At 50.9% G+C, this 13,767-nt stretch overlaps 5 protein-coding genes across 5 annotated transcripts; all 5 read left to right on the top strand.

The window, feature by feature from the left end:
• Positions 1–3,594, top strand: N0V89_009053 (uncharacterized protein; the record flags this gene model as incomplete). The annotated part of the gene is made up of 4 exons (XM_056217806.1): positions 1–451; positions 504–663; positions 764–1,724; positions 1,780–3,594. 4 exons carry the CDS (start codon positions 1–3, stop codon positions 3,592–3,594), a joined length of 3,387 nt encoding a protein of 1,128 aa, XP_056069362.1.
• Positions 3,595–3,711: 117 nt separating this feature from the next.
• On the top strand, positions 3,712–6,058 carry N0V89_009052 (uncharacterized protein; the record flags this gene model as incomplete). The annotated part of the gene is made up of 4 exons (XM_056217805.1): positions 3,712–4,568; positions 4,655–4,766; positions 4,832–5,155; positions 5,207–6,058. 4 exons carry the CDS (start codon positions 3,712–3,714, stop codon positions 6,056–6,058), a joined length of 2,145 nt encoding a protein of 714 aa, XP_056069361.1.
• A 534-nt stretch (positions 6,059–6,592) lies between these two features.
• On the top strand, positions 6,593–8,117 carry N0V89_009051 (uncharacterized protein; the record flags this gene model as incomplete). The annotated part of the gene is made up of 3 exons (XM_056217804.1): positions 6,593–6,802; positions 6,850–6,942; positions 7,002–8,117. The coding sequence occupies 3 exons, from the start codon at positions 6,593–6,595 to the stop codon at positions 8,115–8,117; spliced, it is 1,419 nt and encodes a 472-aa protein (XP_056069360.1).
• Positions 8,118–8,783: 666 nt separating this feature from the next.
• Positions 8,784–10,320, top strand: N0V89_009050 (uncharacterized protein; the record flags this gene model as incomplete). The annotated part of the gene is made up of 2 exons (XM_056217803.1): positions 8,784–9,318; positions 9,368–10,320. The coding sequence occupies 2 exons, from the start codon at positions 8,784–8,786 to the stop codon at positions 10,318–10,320; spliced, it is 1,488 nt and encodes a 495-aa protein (XP_056069359.1).
• Positions 10,321–11,016: 696 nt separating this feature from the next.
• Positions 11,017–13,355, top strand: N0V89_009049 (uncharacterized protein; the record flags this gene model as incomplete). Its single annotated transcript, XM_056217802.1, has 3 exons — positions 11,017–11,421; positions 11,470–12,161; positions 12,236–13,355. The coding sequence occupies 3 exons, from the start codon at positions 11,017–11,019 to the stop codon at positions 13,353–13,355; spliced, it is 2,217 nt and encodes a 738-aa protein (XP_056069358.1).
• Positions 13,356–13,767: the final 412 nt, after the last annotated feature.

Here is a 13,767-nt window from a genome sequence, read left to right as displayed (position 1 = left end):
ATGGCGTCCGAAAGTGTTCCAGGCGCTGAAAGCGAGACGACCAACGGCAGCGTAGAACCAGAAATGCTTCAGATTGCAATTATGTCTGCATCTGAAAAGTCAGCCTTGAACCGTATGCTCAATCTCTACAACGAACAGATCAAGAACGAAAAGACGAGCTTGCCATCGTTCATCCAAAACCTGGCTTACACTTTGAACGTCCGACGTACCTGGCTGCCATACAGATCATTTCTAGTTCTCAGTAATACTCGTGCCATCGATAACGTTGCACAAAAAGCTTCATCGCCCTTGCGAGCAGCACACGATCCAAATTGCGCCTTCATCTTTACAGGTCAAGGAGCCCAGTGGTCGGGTATGGCACGAGAGCTTCTCCAATTTCCCGCATTTCGGCAAAATATCGTAGAATCGAATACCTATCTGCGTGATCTCGGCTGCACCTGGAATCTTCTAGGTATGAAATCCTTCCAGTGAAGTACCTTGAGTAACGAAGCTAACTGTGCTAGACGTTCTTGTCGACGATACTTACGAAGCTGCTATAAGCCAACCTGTGCTTAGCCAAACTTTATGCTGTATAATTCAGATTGCCATGGTGGACCTTTATGCGGATCTTGAACTACTTCCCACCGCTGTAGTTGGACATTCTTCTGGTGAAATTGCTGCTGCGTGAGTAATACCTAAAGCCACCTGGATGGTTACTAATGGAGAACAGATATTGCACCGGCGCCATTTCGAAGAATTCCGCTTTGAAATTGGCTTACTATAGAGGCATTGTTTCCGATCAAGCATCGAGCCGGGCCGACTGTGGCATGATGGCCGTTTCCTTGTCCGCTACGGATGCGAGCTACATCATTGCTGACCTTAACGAATCGTATCGCACTCCCTCCTTGTTCTTGGCTTGCGTGAACAGCCCTAAGAGTGTGACTGTCTCTGGCGACCGCGAGTGTATGAAAGAGCTCGCTATTATCCTCGAGAATCGAAACATCTTTCATCGACAACTGCGAGTTGATATCGCGTATCATTCACCATATATGGCATCCTCAGCAGAGCCTTACGCGAAAGCCGTCATGTCACTGATGCCTGGCTCCAACAAGGCAGTATCGCCTATCATGATATCTTCTGTTACCGGAAACATCGTCGACCATCAAGATCTACAGCAAGTAGATTACTGGGTGAAGAATATGCTGCAACCGGTCCATTTTTTGAACGCAATCACACGACTCTGTTCCCCTAACGAAACACCACAACGCAAAAGACTCGACGGAAGACACCGAAAGCATGTGAAGATACATGTGTTAGTGGAAATAGGCCCACATGCGGCCTTACGTGGCCCACTCCAAGATACGCTTAGCGTCCAATCAGGAACCAATGGCATCGCCTACTACTCATCCCTTCAACGGAAACACCCCGCTGATAGGACATTCTTCACAACTCTCGGTTACATGGCATGTCGTGGCTTCAATGTGAAACTTGACAAAGCGAATGGCTTGTCCCAGACTGGCCCCCTGAAAGCAGCTCGCCTTCGGGTACTATCAGATTTGCCAGAGTATCCTTTCGATCACTCTCGAAAGCATTGGACTAAAGGTCGATTGGGAAATGAGTATAGGTTCCGTCGACATCACAAACTGGACCTGTTAGGGAAGCCTGTTGTCGACTGGAATCCGTTAGAGCCTAGGTGGCAGAACTTCCTCAAGCTATCTGAGATGCCATGGGTTGGTGATCATAAGGTAGGAATTGTCTAATTAGTGTTGTTACCTCAAGTTTCTAATATTGAGAACTTAGATCGATGGGGCCGTGATTTATCCAGCTGCCGGAATGATGGCGATGGCAATGGAAGCTTCTAAACAACTGATTCAGAAAGACGGAAAACACCGAACTATCAAGACGTTCAAATTGACCAACAATCAGTTCCCTACAGCCTTGGTTATTCCTGCCACTCTAGAAGGAATTGAGACCCAGCTCGTCCTGCGTCCGACCCACGGCGACTCCAATGCAAACACGGCCTCTTGGGAATACAGACTGTACTCTTGTGATGAAGGTAAATGGAACGAACACTGCAGTGGAAAGTTGAATGTTGAGTTCGAACGCCAATACAGTGCTGTAGACACTGGTGCGGAAGAGAGAGAAGAGACCAAGCGCAGCCATGAGTTGCACATCTCAGCCGAACAATCCTCAAAATGGTCTCACACCAACAAAGATTTCTACTTGGGCTTAGCACGCTCAGGTTACAAATTCGGACCATCTTTCAAGGTTATGGACAATGTTACTTTTAGCGACGAAGGCCTCCCGCAGGCTACGGCAGATGTCAATTGTTTCCAGTGGCGAGAGATCGACCAAGCGAATCACTACCAAGAGCATATTGTTCATCCTACGACCTTAGACGGAATACTACAGCCCACTCTTGCCATCGCCTCTCAAGCTGGAGAAGTTCTAATGCCCACTTCTGTACCGATGAGGATCGACGAACTCTGCATATCTGCCACGGGACTCAGTTTCCCAGAGACCAGCACCGTAAAAAGCAGAGGAATTCTGACTCATAAGGGAAATGTTGGGTTCGAATGCGATATTACTGCCTTTGACAACTCTTTCAGCAAGATCCTCGTGCGGGCGAAATGTGTCAAACTCAGATTTGTCACCGAATCGGTATCCTCGGCTCAGGGTAGTGAGCACCAAACTTGTTACAACATCGTCTGGAATCCAGACTTGGATCTTCTGAGCCCTCACCACCCATTTGTGGTTCCCAGTGACACAGCACTGCACCCTGTTTCGAGCCTTTTGGCATTGGCTACCTTTAAGAGACCGGATATGGATATCACACAGCTCAGTGATACCTCGAACGGAGATACGCACCGCCTTCTTCGAAATCTATTCCCAAGTGAACATGCGGAGAAGGCATCTCTGCCTTTCAAAAGGTATACGGTACTGGAGCTTTCTAGTATTCCGCTGGAAGATGTGCAGCATATTGTTAGCGAATTTCAAGCCATCGAAGTTGCTTCCTGGGATCCTACCGAAGTATGGCAGGCGAATCGTTCCGACTCTGAGGGATCCGATCTGATTCTTTGCCCTTGGAATGCAGTTATCCCACAACTTATTCCTCGAGGTCTCGAACGGTTGAGAATTGGCGGGAGGGTCATCCTGTACAGGACTGATGCGAGTGGTTCTGGACACGTCGATGCCGAAAAAATCATGACCGTTCTATCGGAGAATGGCTTTGAGAATGTACAAGCCCACTCCGCTACCAACGACATTGCGATCATCGCCACTAAGTCTAAAGCGTTGTTACCGCCAGTTCAACCTTTGCAAGTCGTCACTTTGACCGAGTCACACTCCGAATACCAGGGAACTCTTGCGGAAGCGCTCAGAAATGAATTGGCAATGAACAATATACCTTGCGAGCCCAAATTGATCAACTCCGTCAACGCCAGTGAGATCACTCCCGAGCTTGTATACATCTTTCTGTCCGACCTCGAACGGCCAATTCTAGAAGATCTCAAGTCAGATGTTTTTCACCAGCTGAAACAGGTCTTGTTGAGAGCAAGAAAGTGCCTTTGGCTAACGGCACACAATGACGACGGCTCTATACCTCCTGGCCAATGAATCATTGATGGTCTGGCTAAGGTGATACGGGCTGAAAATGATGAAGCAGTAGTCGTCACAGCCTCGCTTGAGAAAACACCTAATCTTGTGGGTGATATTTCGAAGTTGGTTCGACACATGAATTGGGCCACGAATCAAGACTATGAGACGGAATACCGCCAAGTCAATGGCCGCTTCAACATAGCGCGTATGATGCCTTCACAACGAACATCTCGAAAAGTACATCTCAATTCGATACCCTTCCAATTCAAGCAAGAGGCATTGAGCGCATGTCCTCCTTTGAAATTGGACATTGGGACGCCGGGGTTACTGGACGGCCTTCGGTTTATCGAGGATGACACCGACCATGAACTTGCTCCAGACGAAGTTGAAATCAAGACCCAATTTTCCGGGCTGAACTTCAAAGACCTGCTTGCTGCCCTTGGTCGAGTCAATCTTGCAACGCTCGGAAATGAGTGTGCCGGGACCATAACTCGTGTGGGATCATCGGTAGACCTCACACCGGGTGATCGGGTCTGCGTTTTCCACCCAACCGCATTCAACACCCACGTGAGGGCGAAAGCGACATTCGTAGCTAAAATTCCCGACGGGGTTCAACTCGCTCATGCTGCCTCAACTGTCCTGCAGTTCTCCACTGCACACTATGCTCTACACCATTTATCACATTTGAAACGAGGCGAGACGGTACTGATCCATTCCGGAGCTGGCGGTACCGGCCAAGCTGCTATACAGGTTGCTCAAGAACTTGGTGCGGAAATATTTACGACTGTCAGTTCAGAGTCGAAGAAGAATCTTCTTATAGAAGAGTATAAGATCCCAAGCAGCCACATCTTTTACAGTCGGAACACCTCATTCGCCCAAGGTGTACTTGAGCGGACCAGCCAGCGCGGTGTTGATGTAGTGCTAAACTCTCTTAGTGGTGAGAGCCTCCAAGCATCACGGGAGCGAGCTTCACAGCCCTGGAGATGTCAAAGGTGGCAATGCAAGATCCACAGCTTGTGAAAGACATTATCGAACTCTTACTGCGCAAGATGGAAAAGGGATTCCTGAGGCCCGTCAGCCCCTTTCAGATCTTCCCCATTACAGAGGTGCAAAAAGGAATGCATATGCTTCAGAAGGGAGATACTATGGGAAAGATTGTATTCGAGTACAAGGACGAGATGGAAGTACCGGTAAGTTATCATTGTACCATGTAATCCACCGAAGGGTCATGTCTAACTCAAGTTCCCTGAAAAAGGTATCGTTGAAGACGCGTCCCAAATTCTATTTCGATGAGAACAAGACCTATCTCATTGCTGGAGGGACCGGCGGGATCGGAAGGGCCATCTCCCTATGGATGGCGAAAGAGCGGGGCGCCAAAAACTTGATCCTCCTATCTCGATCTGGGTTGAAACGTGGAGATGCCGTTGCATTGGTCCAGGAACTCCGTCACCTTGGAGTGACTGTAGAAGCACCTGAGTGTAATATTTGCGATAAGGAGAAACTGCAGGCAGTACTTGAGGAGTACGGGAAAACTATGCCTGCAATCGGAGGCTGCATACAGGCGTCGATGGTGCTGAAGGTTAGCATTTCACTGCTATATATGTCTGATGGCGTACTGATAATGGAACAGGACGGAATATTCGCAAACATGTCTTACCAAGACTGGCGTTCCAGCCTAGACCCCAAGGTTGTTGGATCTTGGAATCTCCACGCCCTACTCCCGAGCGGTCTGGACTTTTTTATCATGCTCTCCTCCGTTGCTGGAGTACTAGGTTCCAGCGGTCAGGCGAATTACGCCTCAGGAAATGCCTACCTCGATGCCCTAGCTCACTATCGGGTTTCGCAGGGTGAAAGAGCTATATCTCTGGACTTGGGAGCCATCCTCGAGCATGGAGTAGTAGCGTCAGACGATAGACTACGCGAACGTTTGCTGTCTGGGGGATACCTCGCAGGGGTTACATCAGCAGAACTGTTCAGTTTGCTGGAACACTCCTTGACCGCGACCCAGGACGCTGCGTCTCAAGATGACTGCCAAGTCGTATTCGGTCTTGCGCCGGCCTCTGAGATACGCTCTAAACTTGCACGGACGACACGTTCACCCATGTCCCTACCCTTTTATCGCCACGTGCTCGCGAGCGCATCCCAGGAGGACACCATACAGGGTACGGAGGCTGAGCAGTTGACACAGAAGCACCGCCGTGACTTTGTCAGCGCGGAAAACACCACCAGTGCAGGTAATGTGGTCACGATAGCGCTTGCAGAAAGGTTGATGCCAGGGCTTCCGGATGAGGATTTTGACGAAGAAAGTCTTAGGAAGCCTATCCAGAGTTACGGCATTGATTCCCTGATGGCTATTGAGCTACGGAGCTGGTTCGCAGTAGAATTCTCCGCAGACGTTCCTGTCTTCCACATTCTAGAAGGGACACTGGCCAGCATTGGTGCGTTGGTGGCTTCGAAGAGCAAGTTACGATCAACCTCTTGAGTCAGGGAACCTTATAGTCAATCTTATAGTCTCAACGCAAATATTAGGACTTAGTTCCCTAGCTTTTGATTGAGATTGAGAAATTGATATGTATGTCTTGAAGTATCCAGAGGGCAAGCTCCCGTGCCATGTGTGGTAAAATATCAGACGATCGTAGCCAAAGTAAATCTCAAGCAGCCACTGACGCAGACGGAGATGCACACAAGGTAATCCCTGTGGCGATCGTGCGATGACGTAGCTGTTGATAGCCATCACATCAGCCGCTCCAGGCAAAGTGGACGGCGCCAGGCATGAATTCGGAAGATCTAGACAGCATCGGCGCTATTAGTTCGGAGAATATAAACACTTGCTTTCCTGCGTGGTGTTTGTTGATTTATCGTACATTTTCTCCAGTGGACCCCTCCCTAAGATTGCATTACATCACCCCACCCTTCTTTTCGCTTACCTGCGGGGACGTTCCACCACATTCAAGTGCACCGAACCGCAAACGACTGCACCGCGACAGCGCTTATCCAAGGGACAACAATAGTAGACATGGCTTCGCCAACGACACCGACGGTCTCACGAGCGGCCACGAACGGCGACGACGACGCTGTGCCGGGAGAGGACACGAGCGAGGTGACCAAGCTGTTCGCTGAGCGGCTGGCAGCATGGAAGCACGCTGTCGCCTACCTTGAGGACTACATCACAGCGACCGAGAAGACGCATCATGCGCACGGCAAGGAGTATGAGAGAGTGCTGAAGGTACGTGTAAGCGCGCATATTAGGAGTGCTGTGCTAAGATGGTGCAGACTGTAAAGGATCCGCTTAAGGAGGGACACCACTTTGATCAGTCACTCGGTGGCATTGCGGGTATGTTTGAGAACATCCGATCGAACACTCAGGTATGTGTGACACGTATGACGAAGGGAACTGTCGCGAATGGCTGTTGATTTTTTCGCAGGGTATTTCGAACCAGCACTACGAGACCGCAAAACAACTCAAAGGGACCATCCTCCCCGTTTTCGAACGCCTGCACACCGAGATCAAGAACAAAACGAAAGAGCTTACGAAGGGCGCCGGCAAGGGCTCCAAGGCTGTCGACAAAGCACGCGCCGTGACCCAGAAGCACATTGAGATGCTCGGTTCGCACACCGCGACGTTCGAGTCTCATGGTGGCAAGATGACGGCAGCAGATGATCCTTACGTCCTCCAACGCGGCGTCATGCATCGGTTGAACAAGCAAATTCAGGAGGAGAACAACAACAGACAAGATTTGATCAGCGTGCAGAACTCGTTCGCTCAATTCGAAGCCCATGTTATACAGACGATTCAAGGAGGCATGGGCCAGTTCATGCAGGTCGTAAATACACAGGCCGAGCAGACTAAGATAGCCTATGGGGACATGGTAGGGACGGCGCAGAAGGTTCCCCTCGACTTCGAATGGAACGGCTTCGTCCAACGCAACAACACGATCCTCATCGACCCGAACTCGCCTGCCCGCTCGGTCTCCAACATCTCCTTCCCCAACCAGAACCACCGCTCCACCAAGCCACTTATCGCGGGCTCTTTGGAGCGCAAGGGCAAAATTCGGTCCTACAGCACAAACTACTACGTTGTCACACCCTCCAAGTTCCTCCATGAGTACAAGACAGATGACGACTTCGCGAAAGATCCCGTACCAGAGACATCGCTCTACCTGCCCGACTGCGTAATCGGTGCCCTTGCGGACCGCAAATTCAATGTCAAGGGCAAGGACGTGTCGAAGGGTAAGGTTGGGAATACGTTCAGCATGAGCCACGAATTTCAATTCAAGGCGCATACGCCGAGCGCGGCGAGCCAATGGTGGGAGATCATACGACAGGCTGCTGGTCAGGTATCGAGTGAGGTGCCGGAAAGCAGTGTGCCGACGAGCCCTGTTAGCAAGCAGAACAGTCCCGAGGAGGATGGAAGACACCCCCTGCCATTGAGGACTGATACTGAGGGTTTGGCGAGAAGCGACACGAACAAGACGGGTGGGCCAACGCCTATCAGTGCGGCGCCGGCCAGTGGCGTTGGAAGGGAGCCAGGACAATACTAGAGTGCTGGGGCATCAGCCGCTAAGCTGTAGTACAGGTAGAGGGGCGGTCGGTACACTTCTTATGGTCTTTTTTTAATATTTCGGCTCTGGAGGGTTTAATGTTGTTGGAATGATACCAAGTAGTTTCTCAAATACACTAAATTGGAGTTCAATTGCCAGATCACATGGTCTTCGCCTAATGTTCGCGAAGGTATTAAAGCGTAACATCCATTGCGATGCCATGTCAGAAAGAGCGAATCATGATCGTTAGCATGTTCTACTGGATAGAGTACATGAATGCTAGGCTATGTCTTGTGCGTCGTTTGAGGCACGAAAGAATGCGGCCATATCTGTAGGCGCTATGACAAGCATTGAACTCCCCGCAGAAGCCAGGGAGCTAATCGGCCAGGTGAGTGATGATGCCGACATGCCGTATCCGGTATCGCGACAAAGCTTCCCCACATCCTCGGCTGCTCCAACTCTCGCTCTACTCCGCAACACCCGCTCCGCTCCCGCACACCATGCGTCCTTCTCTCTCTCGCCTTGTACAAGCACAGTGTCTTCTCCAGCTCCTGCAAAAATCTGGAGACCTCCCTTGGACGTAATACTCCTCAATTCGTCTACAGGCCATACACTCTCTGCGCTGCTACAGTGCACGCATAGCTAACCCCACCTACGCTATCTACAATGTCTATTTCGCCCGCAATCCGAATATCGCCCTCACGGGCAGCGCGCGCCGTGAACCTGCTCCGCACTGTACAGTTTACGCATCCTCCGTCATGTCCATGCCATTCGAACCCCGCGCACCACCATCATACGCCTACCACCATCCATCAAGCACGCAGGCACCTTGCAACACCTCTTGACACCTCGCACCAGAAGGAGTACGCTTTTGAAATGGCAGCTTCATCGATACGCTTCGGGCCCGGCTGCACAAAGGAAGTGGGCATGGACTTCAGCAACATGGGGGCCAAGCGCGTCATGGTGGTCACAGATGGAAATGTGAGGAAGCTGAATGCGATGAAGCAAGCTGTAGAAGGCCTTACAAGAGAGGGCATACAATTTGAGGTATATGACGGCGTAAGAGTAGAGCCAAAGGACGACAGCATCAAGGCAGCCATCGAGGTCAGCAAGAAATACAGGCCGGATGCTTTCTTAGCCGTTGGCGGTGGGAGTGTGATCGATACAGCCAAGTTGATGAACTTGTATACGACATTCCCTGGTATGGCGTGTCTTCGTATATTGACATTGACACGAGCTAATTAGAGCAGAGGCCGATTTCCTGGATTTTGTGAACGCTCCTCTGGGCAAGGGTATGCCGATTCAATCGAAGCTTTACCCTCTCGTTGCTGTACCTACCACCGCTGGAACTGGCTCTGAAACTACGGGCACCGCCATCTTTGATTTAGTATCGAAGCGTGCAAAGACCGGGATTGCGCATCGTAACTTAAAACCTACGCTAGGCATAGTAGACCCGCTCAATACTCGTACAATGCCCTCCGCAGTACACGCATCTTCCGGTCTGGACGTGCTCTGCCACTCCCTCGAGTCATGGACCGCGATACCTTTCTACGAGCGTACACCGCGACCCGCAAATCCAATCCAAAGACCAGCGTATCAAGGTGCAAATCCCATTTCAGATATCTTCTCCCTTCAAGCGCTCAGAGATACGGTCAAGTATCTCCCCCGCGCAGTGAAAGACCCCGAAGATCACGAAGCGCAGTCGCAGATGCTGCTCGCTGCTACCCTAGCAGGCGTTGGTTTCGGTAACGCAGGTGTCCATTTGTGCCATGGCATGTCCTACCCCATCTCTGGGCAGAACCCAGGCTACAAACACGCCGGCTACGAAGTAGAGCACAAGATCATTCCTCACGGCGTGTCAGTCGCCGTGACAGCACCCGCAGTCTTCAAATTTACAGGCGCGTCGAACCCCGAGCGGCATCTGCAGGCCGCGGAGGCGTTTGGCGTTGACATAAGCAATGTGAAGAAGGAGTCTGCGGGCGAAGTGCTAAGCGAGGCATTGGCGGAGTTTCTGGTCAAACTTGGTGATCAGCCGCGAGGCTTGAAGCACCTTGGCTTTGGAAAGGAGCATGTGGATGGGCTTGTGGAAGGGACGATTCCGCAGGCAAGAGTGCTGATGCTGGCGCCCAATTTAGAGATGTCGAATATAGAGGCGGAGAGGGAGCAGTTGAGGGGCTTGTTTGAGGAGGCGATGGAGTATTGAGAATGTAAATGATAAGGCTGTATATATGCGGAACTCGTTAGCCATCTATACATAGGTCTTGGTGAGACAACATGCATGGTTCGAGCGGCTAGCATGCGATAGAGTAGCTCAAAAATGAGGTGCCTCTCGTGTCAAACTAGGGTTGCCTACTAAGAAGGCATTGGCAGGTCAACCAGAAGATCGCGTATCCTAGGGTGACTCAACCTTTAATGCGTGTTCAGAATGGTAACCTGATACTGTATGGCCGAGTTTCACACATTGGCGCGAGCGGGTGCAGATAAATAAGCTGAAGTACTAACGAGATCGGCGTGGCTAACGTGCTAGTCGCGATTGGCTTGCCCGGACCGCCGCCGCTGGGTACTTCAATTGTGCAAGGGACCTTCGCCATCTAATTTATTTGATTGTGCACGCGATCATTTGCTGCTCTCGGCTGTCACTGTTACTGTCTCTACGGCACATCGATTTACTGTTTCGACCACCAGGTGCACGAGCCCTGTTCGCGCTAACGCTCGCTTCACCGCTACGTCATATCGACGACGGCAAACGACCAGGTCTAGGATTCAAGGAACACCCAGCCTTTAAGACGCACCCCAGAAAAGCACAGCCATGGATGAGGCTTGACTTGCCCTCCGACACAGCCTCGTCAACTCACCTCTGCATCCTATCTTGGGGTAAATCGCGCTCCAGAGTCTCACAATGGAGCCGACCGCCAACGAAGACACCCCGCCAGGCCTGCCCAAAGGAATAACTAGGAAGCCCGTCCCTATCAATCCTACCCTAGATGCAGCACCCACGAAGCCGCAGGCGAAGCACTCGTTCGCTCCTCTGACATATATCGCCCTCATATTATTAGGAACCGCTCTGTTGAGCTGGCGATGGATATTATCTGGAACCCCATTCCTGGTTTGCTCGCTGTCAATAGGAGATTGGAACGGAAAACGAGTCTTTCCAAGGATACCGCTATGGCCAATATTGATCGCTGTGAATGCCACGTACACCGTAGCTTCCACCTCGTGGGTTCTGTACTGGGGCTTCGTTGCAATCTGTTATACCGCGGTCTTACTGTCTTGCCTTTATCAATTCGGGTTCGCAACGAGGATCGTACGTCATTACCTCAGGAATGTACTGCGCGAATGCCATATTGTCCAGGATTCCATCAGTCTGTTTGATCTACCAGCTCTGGAAATTGACAAAGACACGGTTGGATTGTTTGTGGTTCGAGGCCTGACGTTCTCGCTCTCCACTCTGACGGCTACCGCTTATGGCATCGAAGTGGGGGTTAAGCTCGATGAGGATATGGAATTGTCCATTCAAACAGACAAGGTCGTCGTCGCGCTCTTCCGTCGAATCACGATCGGGGACGTTTATGCCAACGTCAAAGGTCGCGACGAAATGACGTTCAAAGACGTGCCCCAATTTCCGAATGAGCGCGATATGTCTAAGGATACACTGATTGCAAGGGATACCCTCCTATTGAAAGCAGCTTACGCTTCAGCAAAGAACGGGTTCGCGGAAATCCAGGAAGAGCTTCATGATGCTGCCGATACCCCTCTCTCGTCCAACACACTGGTCAGAAAACTGTCACCGGACGAAGAGAAGGCTCGCACGGAGGTGGAAAAACTTACCAAACACATCCTGAATACAAGCACCAGCCACATCGCTCAAGAGATGTTGAGGAAGATTGCGAAAGAGCGCGAAATTGACGGCGTTCTCGACTCTGAGAACAATCTTCGCGCAGCCGTGTGTGCCCACGTCCACGAGCAACCGACCGTGGCGCATCCTCCATCAAAATCGATACGACTCACAACTCTTTCGCACAACAAGCATCCGAAGTTCAAGAAGTAAGTTCTTCGTTCGACAAGACGTACACCTCCGCAGACCTTTTTTGTTCCCAGCTAACATATTCTTATAATAGATTCGTACATCGCCTACCACTCTTGTACCGCCTCCTCCTCAACCCGATCAGCTATTTCCATCCTATTCGCATCAAATCCGTTACATCAGCTGGCTCTGGAAAATGGTTCGTGTCGCTCATGAAAGACCACTTTTTCAAGCACTATTCTACATCAGACGCTGAGGTTAGACGCCTCGAAAGCCGTATTTCTGCCTGGCTTGCGGATGCAAACTTTGCAGTGGGTCTTACCGATCTCTTCGCTACAGCGCAAGTGCCCGTTGATACAGATTACGATATTGAGTGCAAGTTTAAGATCGGAGACCTTATGGCGCACAGGACGCTTCCGGAGGCAGTCAATCTTACGCAGGTTGTGCATCTTGGAGGAGCCGACGCGACTTTCGTTCTTCCTTCATACCTGCTTCCTCATCATGAGCACCTTTTCCCACCTATCTTAACCGACTTCGACGAGATGAGGATCGAACAAGAAATCGAAGAAATGGCTGGCACACCCCAAGCTGTGCGAATGAAGAAAGACCTTGAACGGCGTCAAAAGGACGAGACTTGCATGAAAATCGCGGTCCATGGGCATCTCCCTGCGCTGTTCGACCAGCAGCTTCTGAACTTCGTGGCTGCTACTGTGAAGGCGACAAAAGTCATTGAGGTCGAGAAGGGTCATGAAGAACTCGTCCTTAAGCGGGCAGCAAATGACAAGCTCGAGATGGAGATCCGTAGAGTTGACTCAGTAGCTTCCGACTCAGTAGCTCCCGAGAGCATCAAGCCGGACAATGCCAGCGCATCTTCAACTGAGTCCGACACCGCGACAATGGGTTCGCAGAACTCGGTGCCTGTCTCTACGCAATCTACGCCTACCTCTTTGACACCGAATCGTGGTAACACGTGGAAAGTGGGGATGAACAAAGCCTTCAAGGGGATGAACACCAAGATACAAGACGGGTGGAGGAAAGCCGGCATCCAGACGGTCAACGTCGTCGCGAACGACAGGTGGATTGCGAGCATCATCGGTAGAATCATGCGAAAGCTCGAAAAGGCTCAGGGCGACGTGGGATACTCGGGGTTGATTACCATGCCGATGGCAGAGTACAGGGAGAGAGCCGAGCTGGAGACCAAACTACTACCTTGATTACGGATATCATTCACGACTACCTTAGCATTAAAATGATTAACCCTTGTTCATCTTTTCACAGCGAGTCTGCTTACACGACCAGTGTGGGTCGCCGGATAGCTTGACATCCGCATCCGACCATGAGGATTAGTCATTTGTCAGCGTCCTCAGGCATCTACTTGTGTAGTTAGCACGTGCATAGCGATTGCGAATACGCTATTCCTACTATTCCCTGCGCATTAGCACCAGTTGATTGGGTCGTTCGCTCAGAAGTCGACCGCCTCGTCTCGCTTACACAGTGCTATGTGGTACTCACGGTGAACTATTCCCTCCACTCCAAACTACACGTCCATCAGGCGTTCCTTCTGCTCTTGCGCGTTTACGCCGCAGTCATCATCACAGTAGCTGCATTTCTAATGATTGGTGATTT

This window comes from Didymosphaeria variabile, assembly GCF_027946475.1.
Source record: "Didymosphaeria variabile strain IMI 356815 chromosome Unknown scaffold_6, whole genome shotgun sequence".
NCBI lineage: Eukaryota > Fungi > Ascomycota > Dothideomycetes > Pleosporales > Didymosphaeriaceae > Didymosphaeria > Didymosphaeria variabile.
This window is presented reverse-complemented; position numbering and strand designations above follow the sequence as displayed.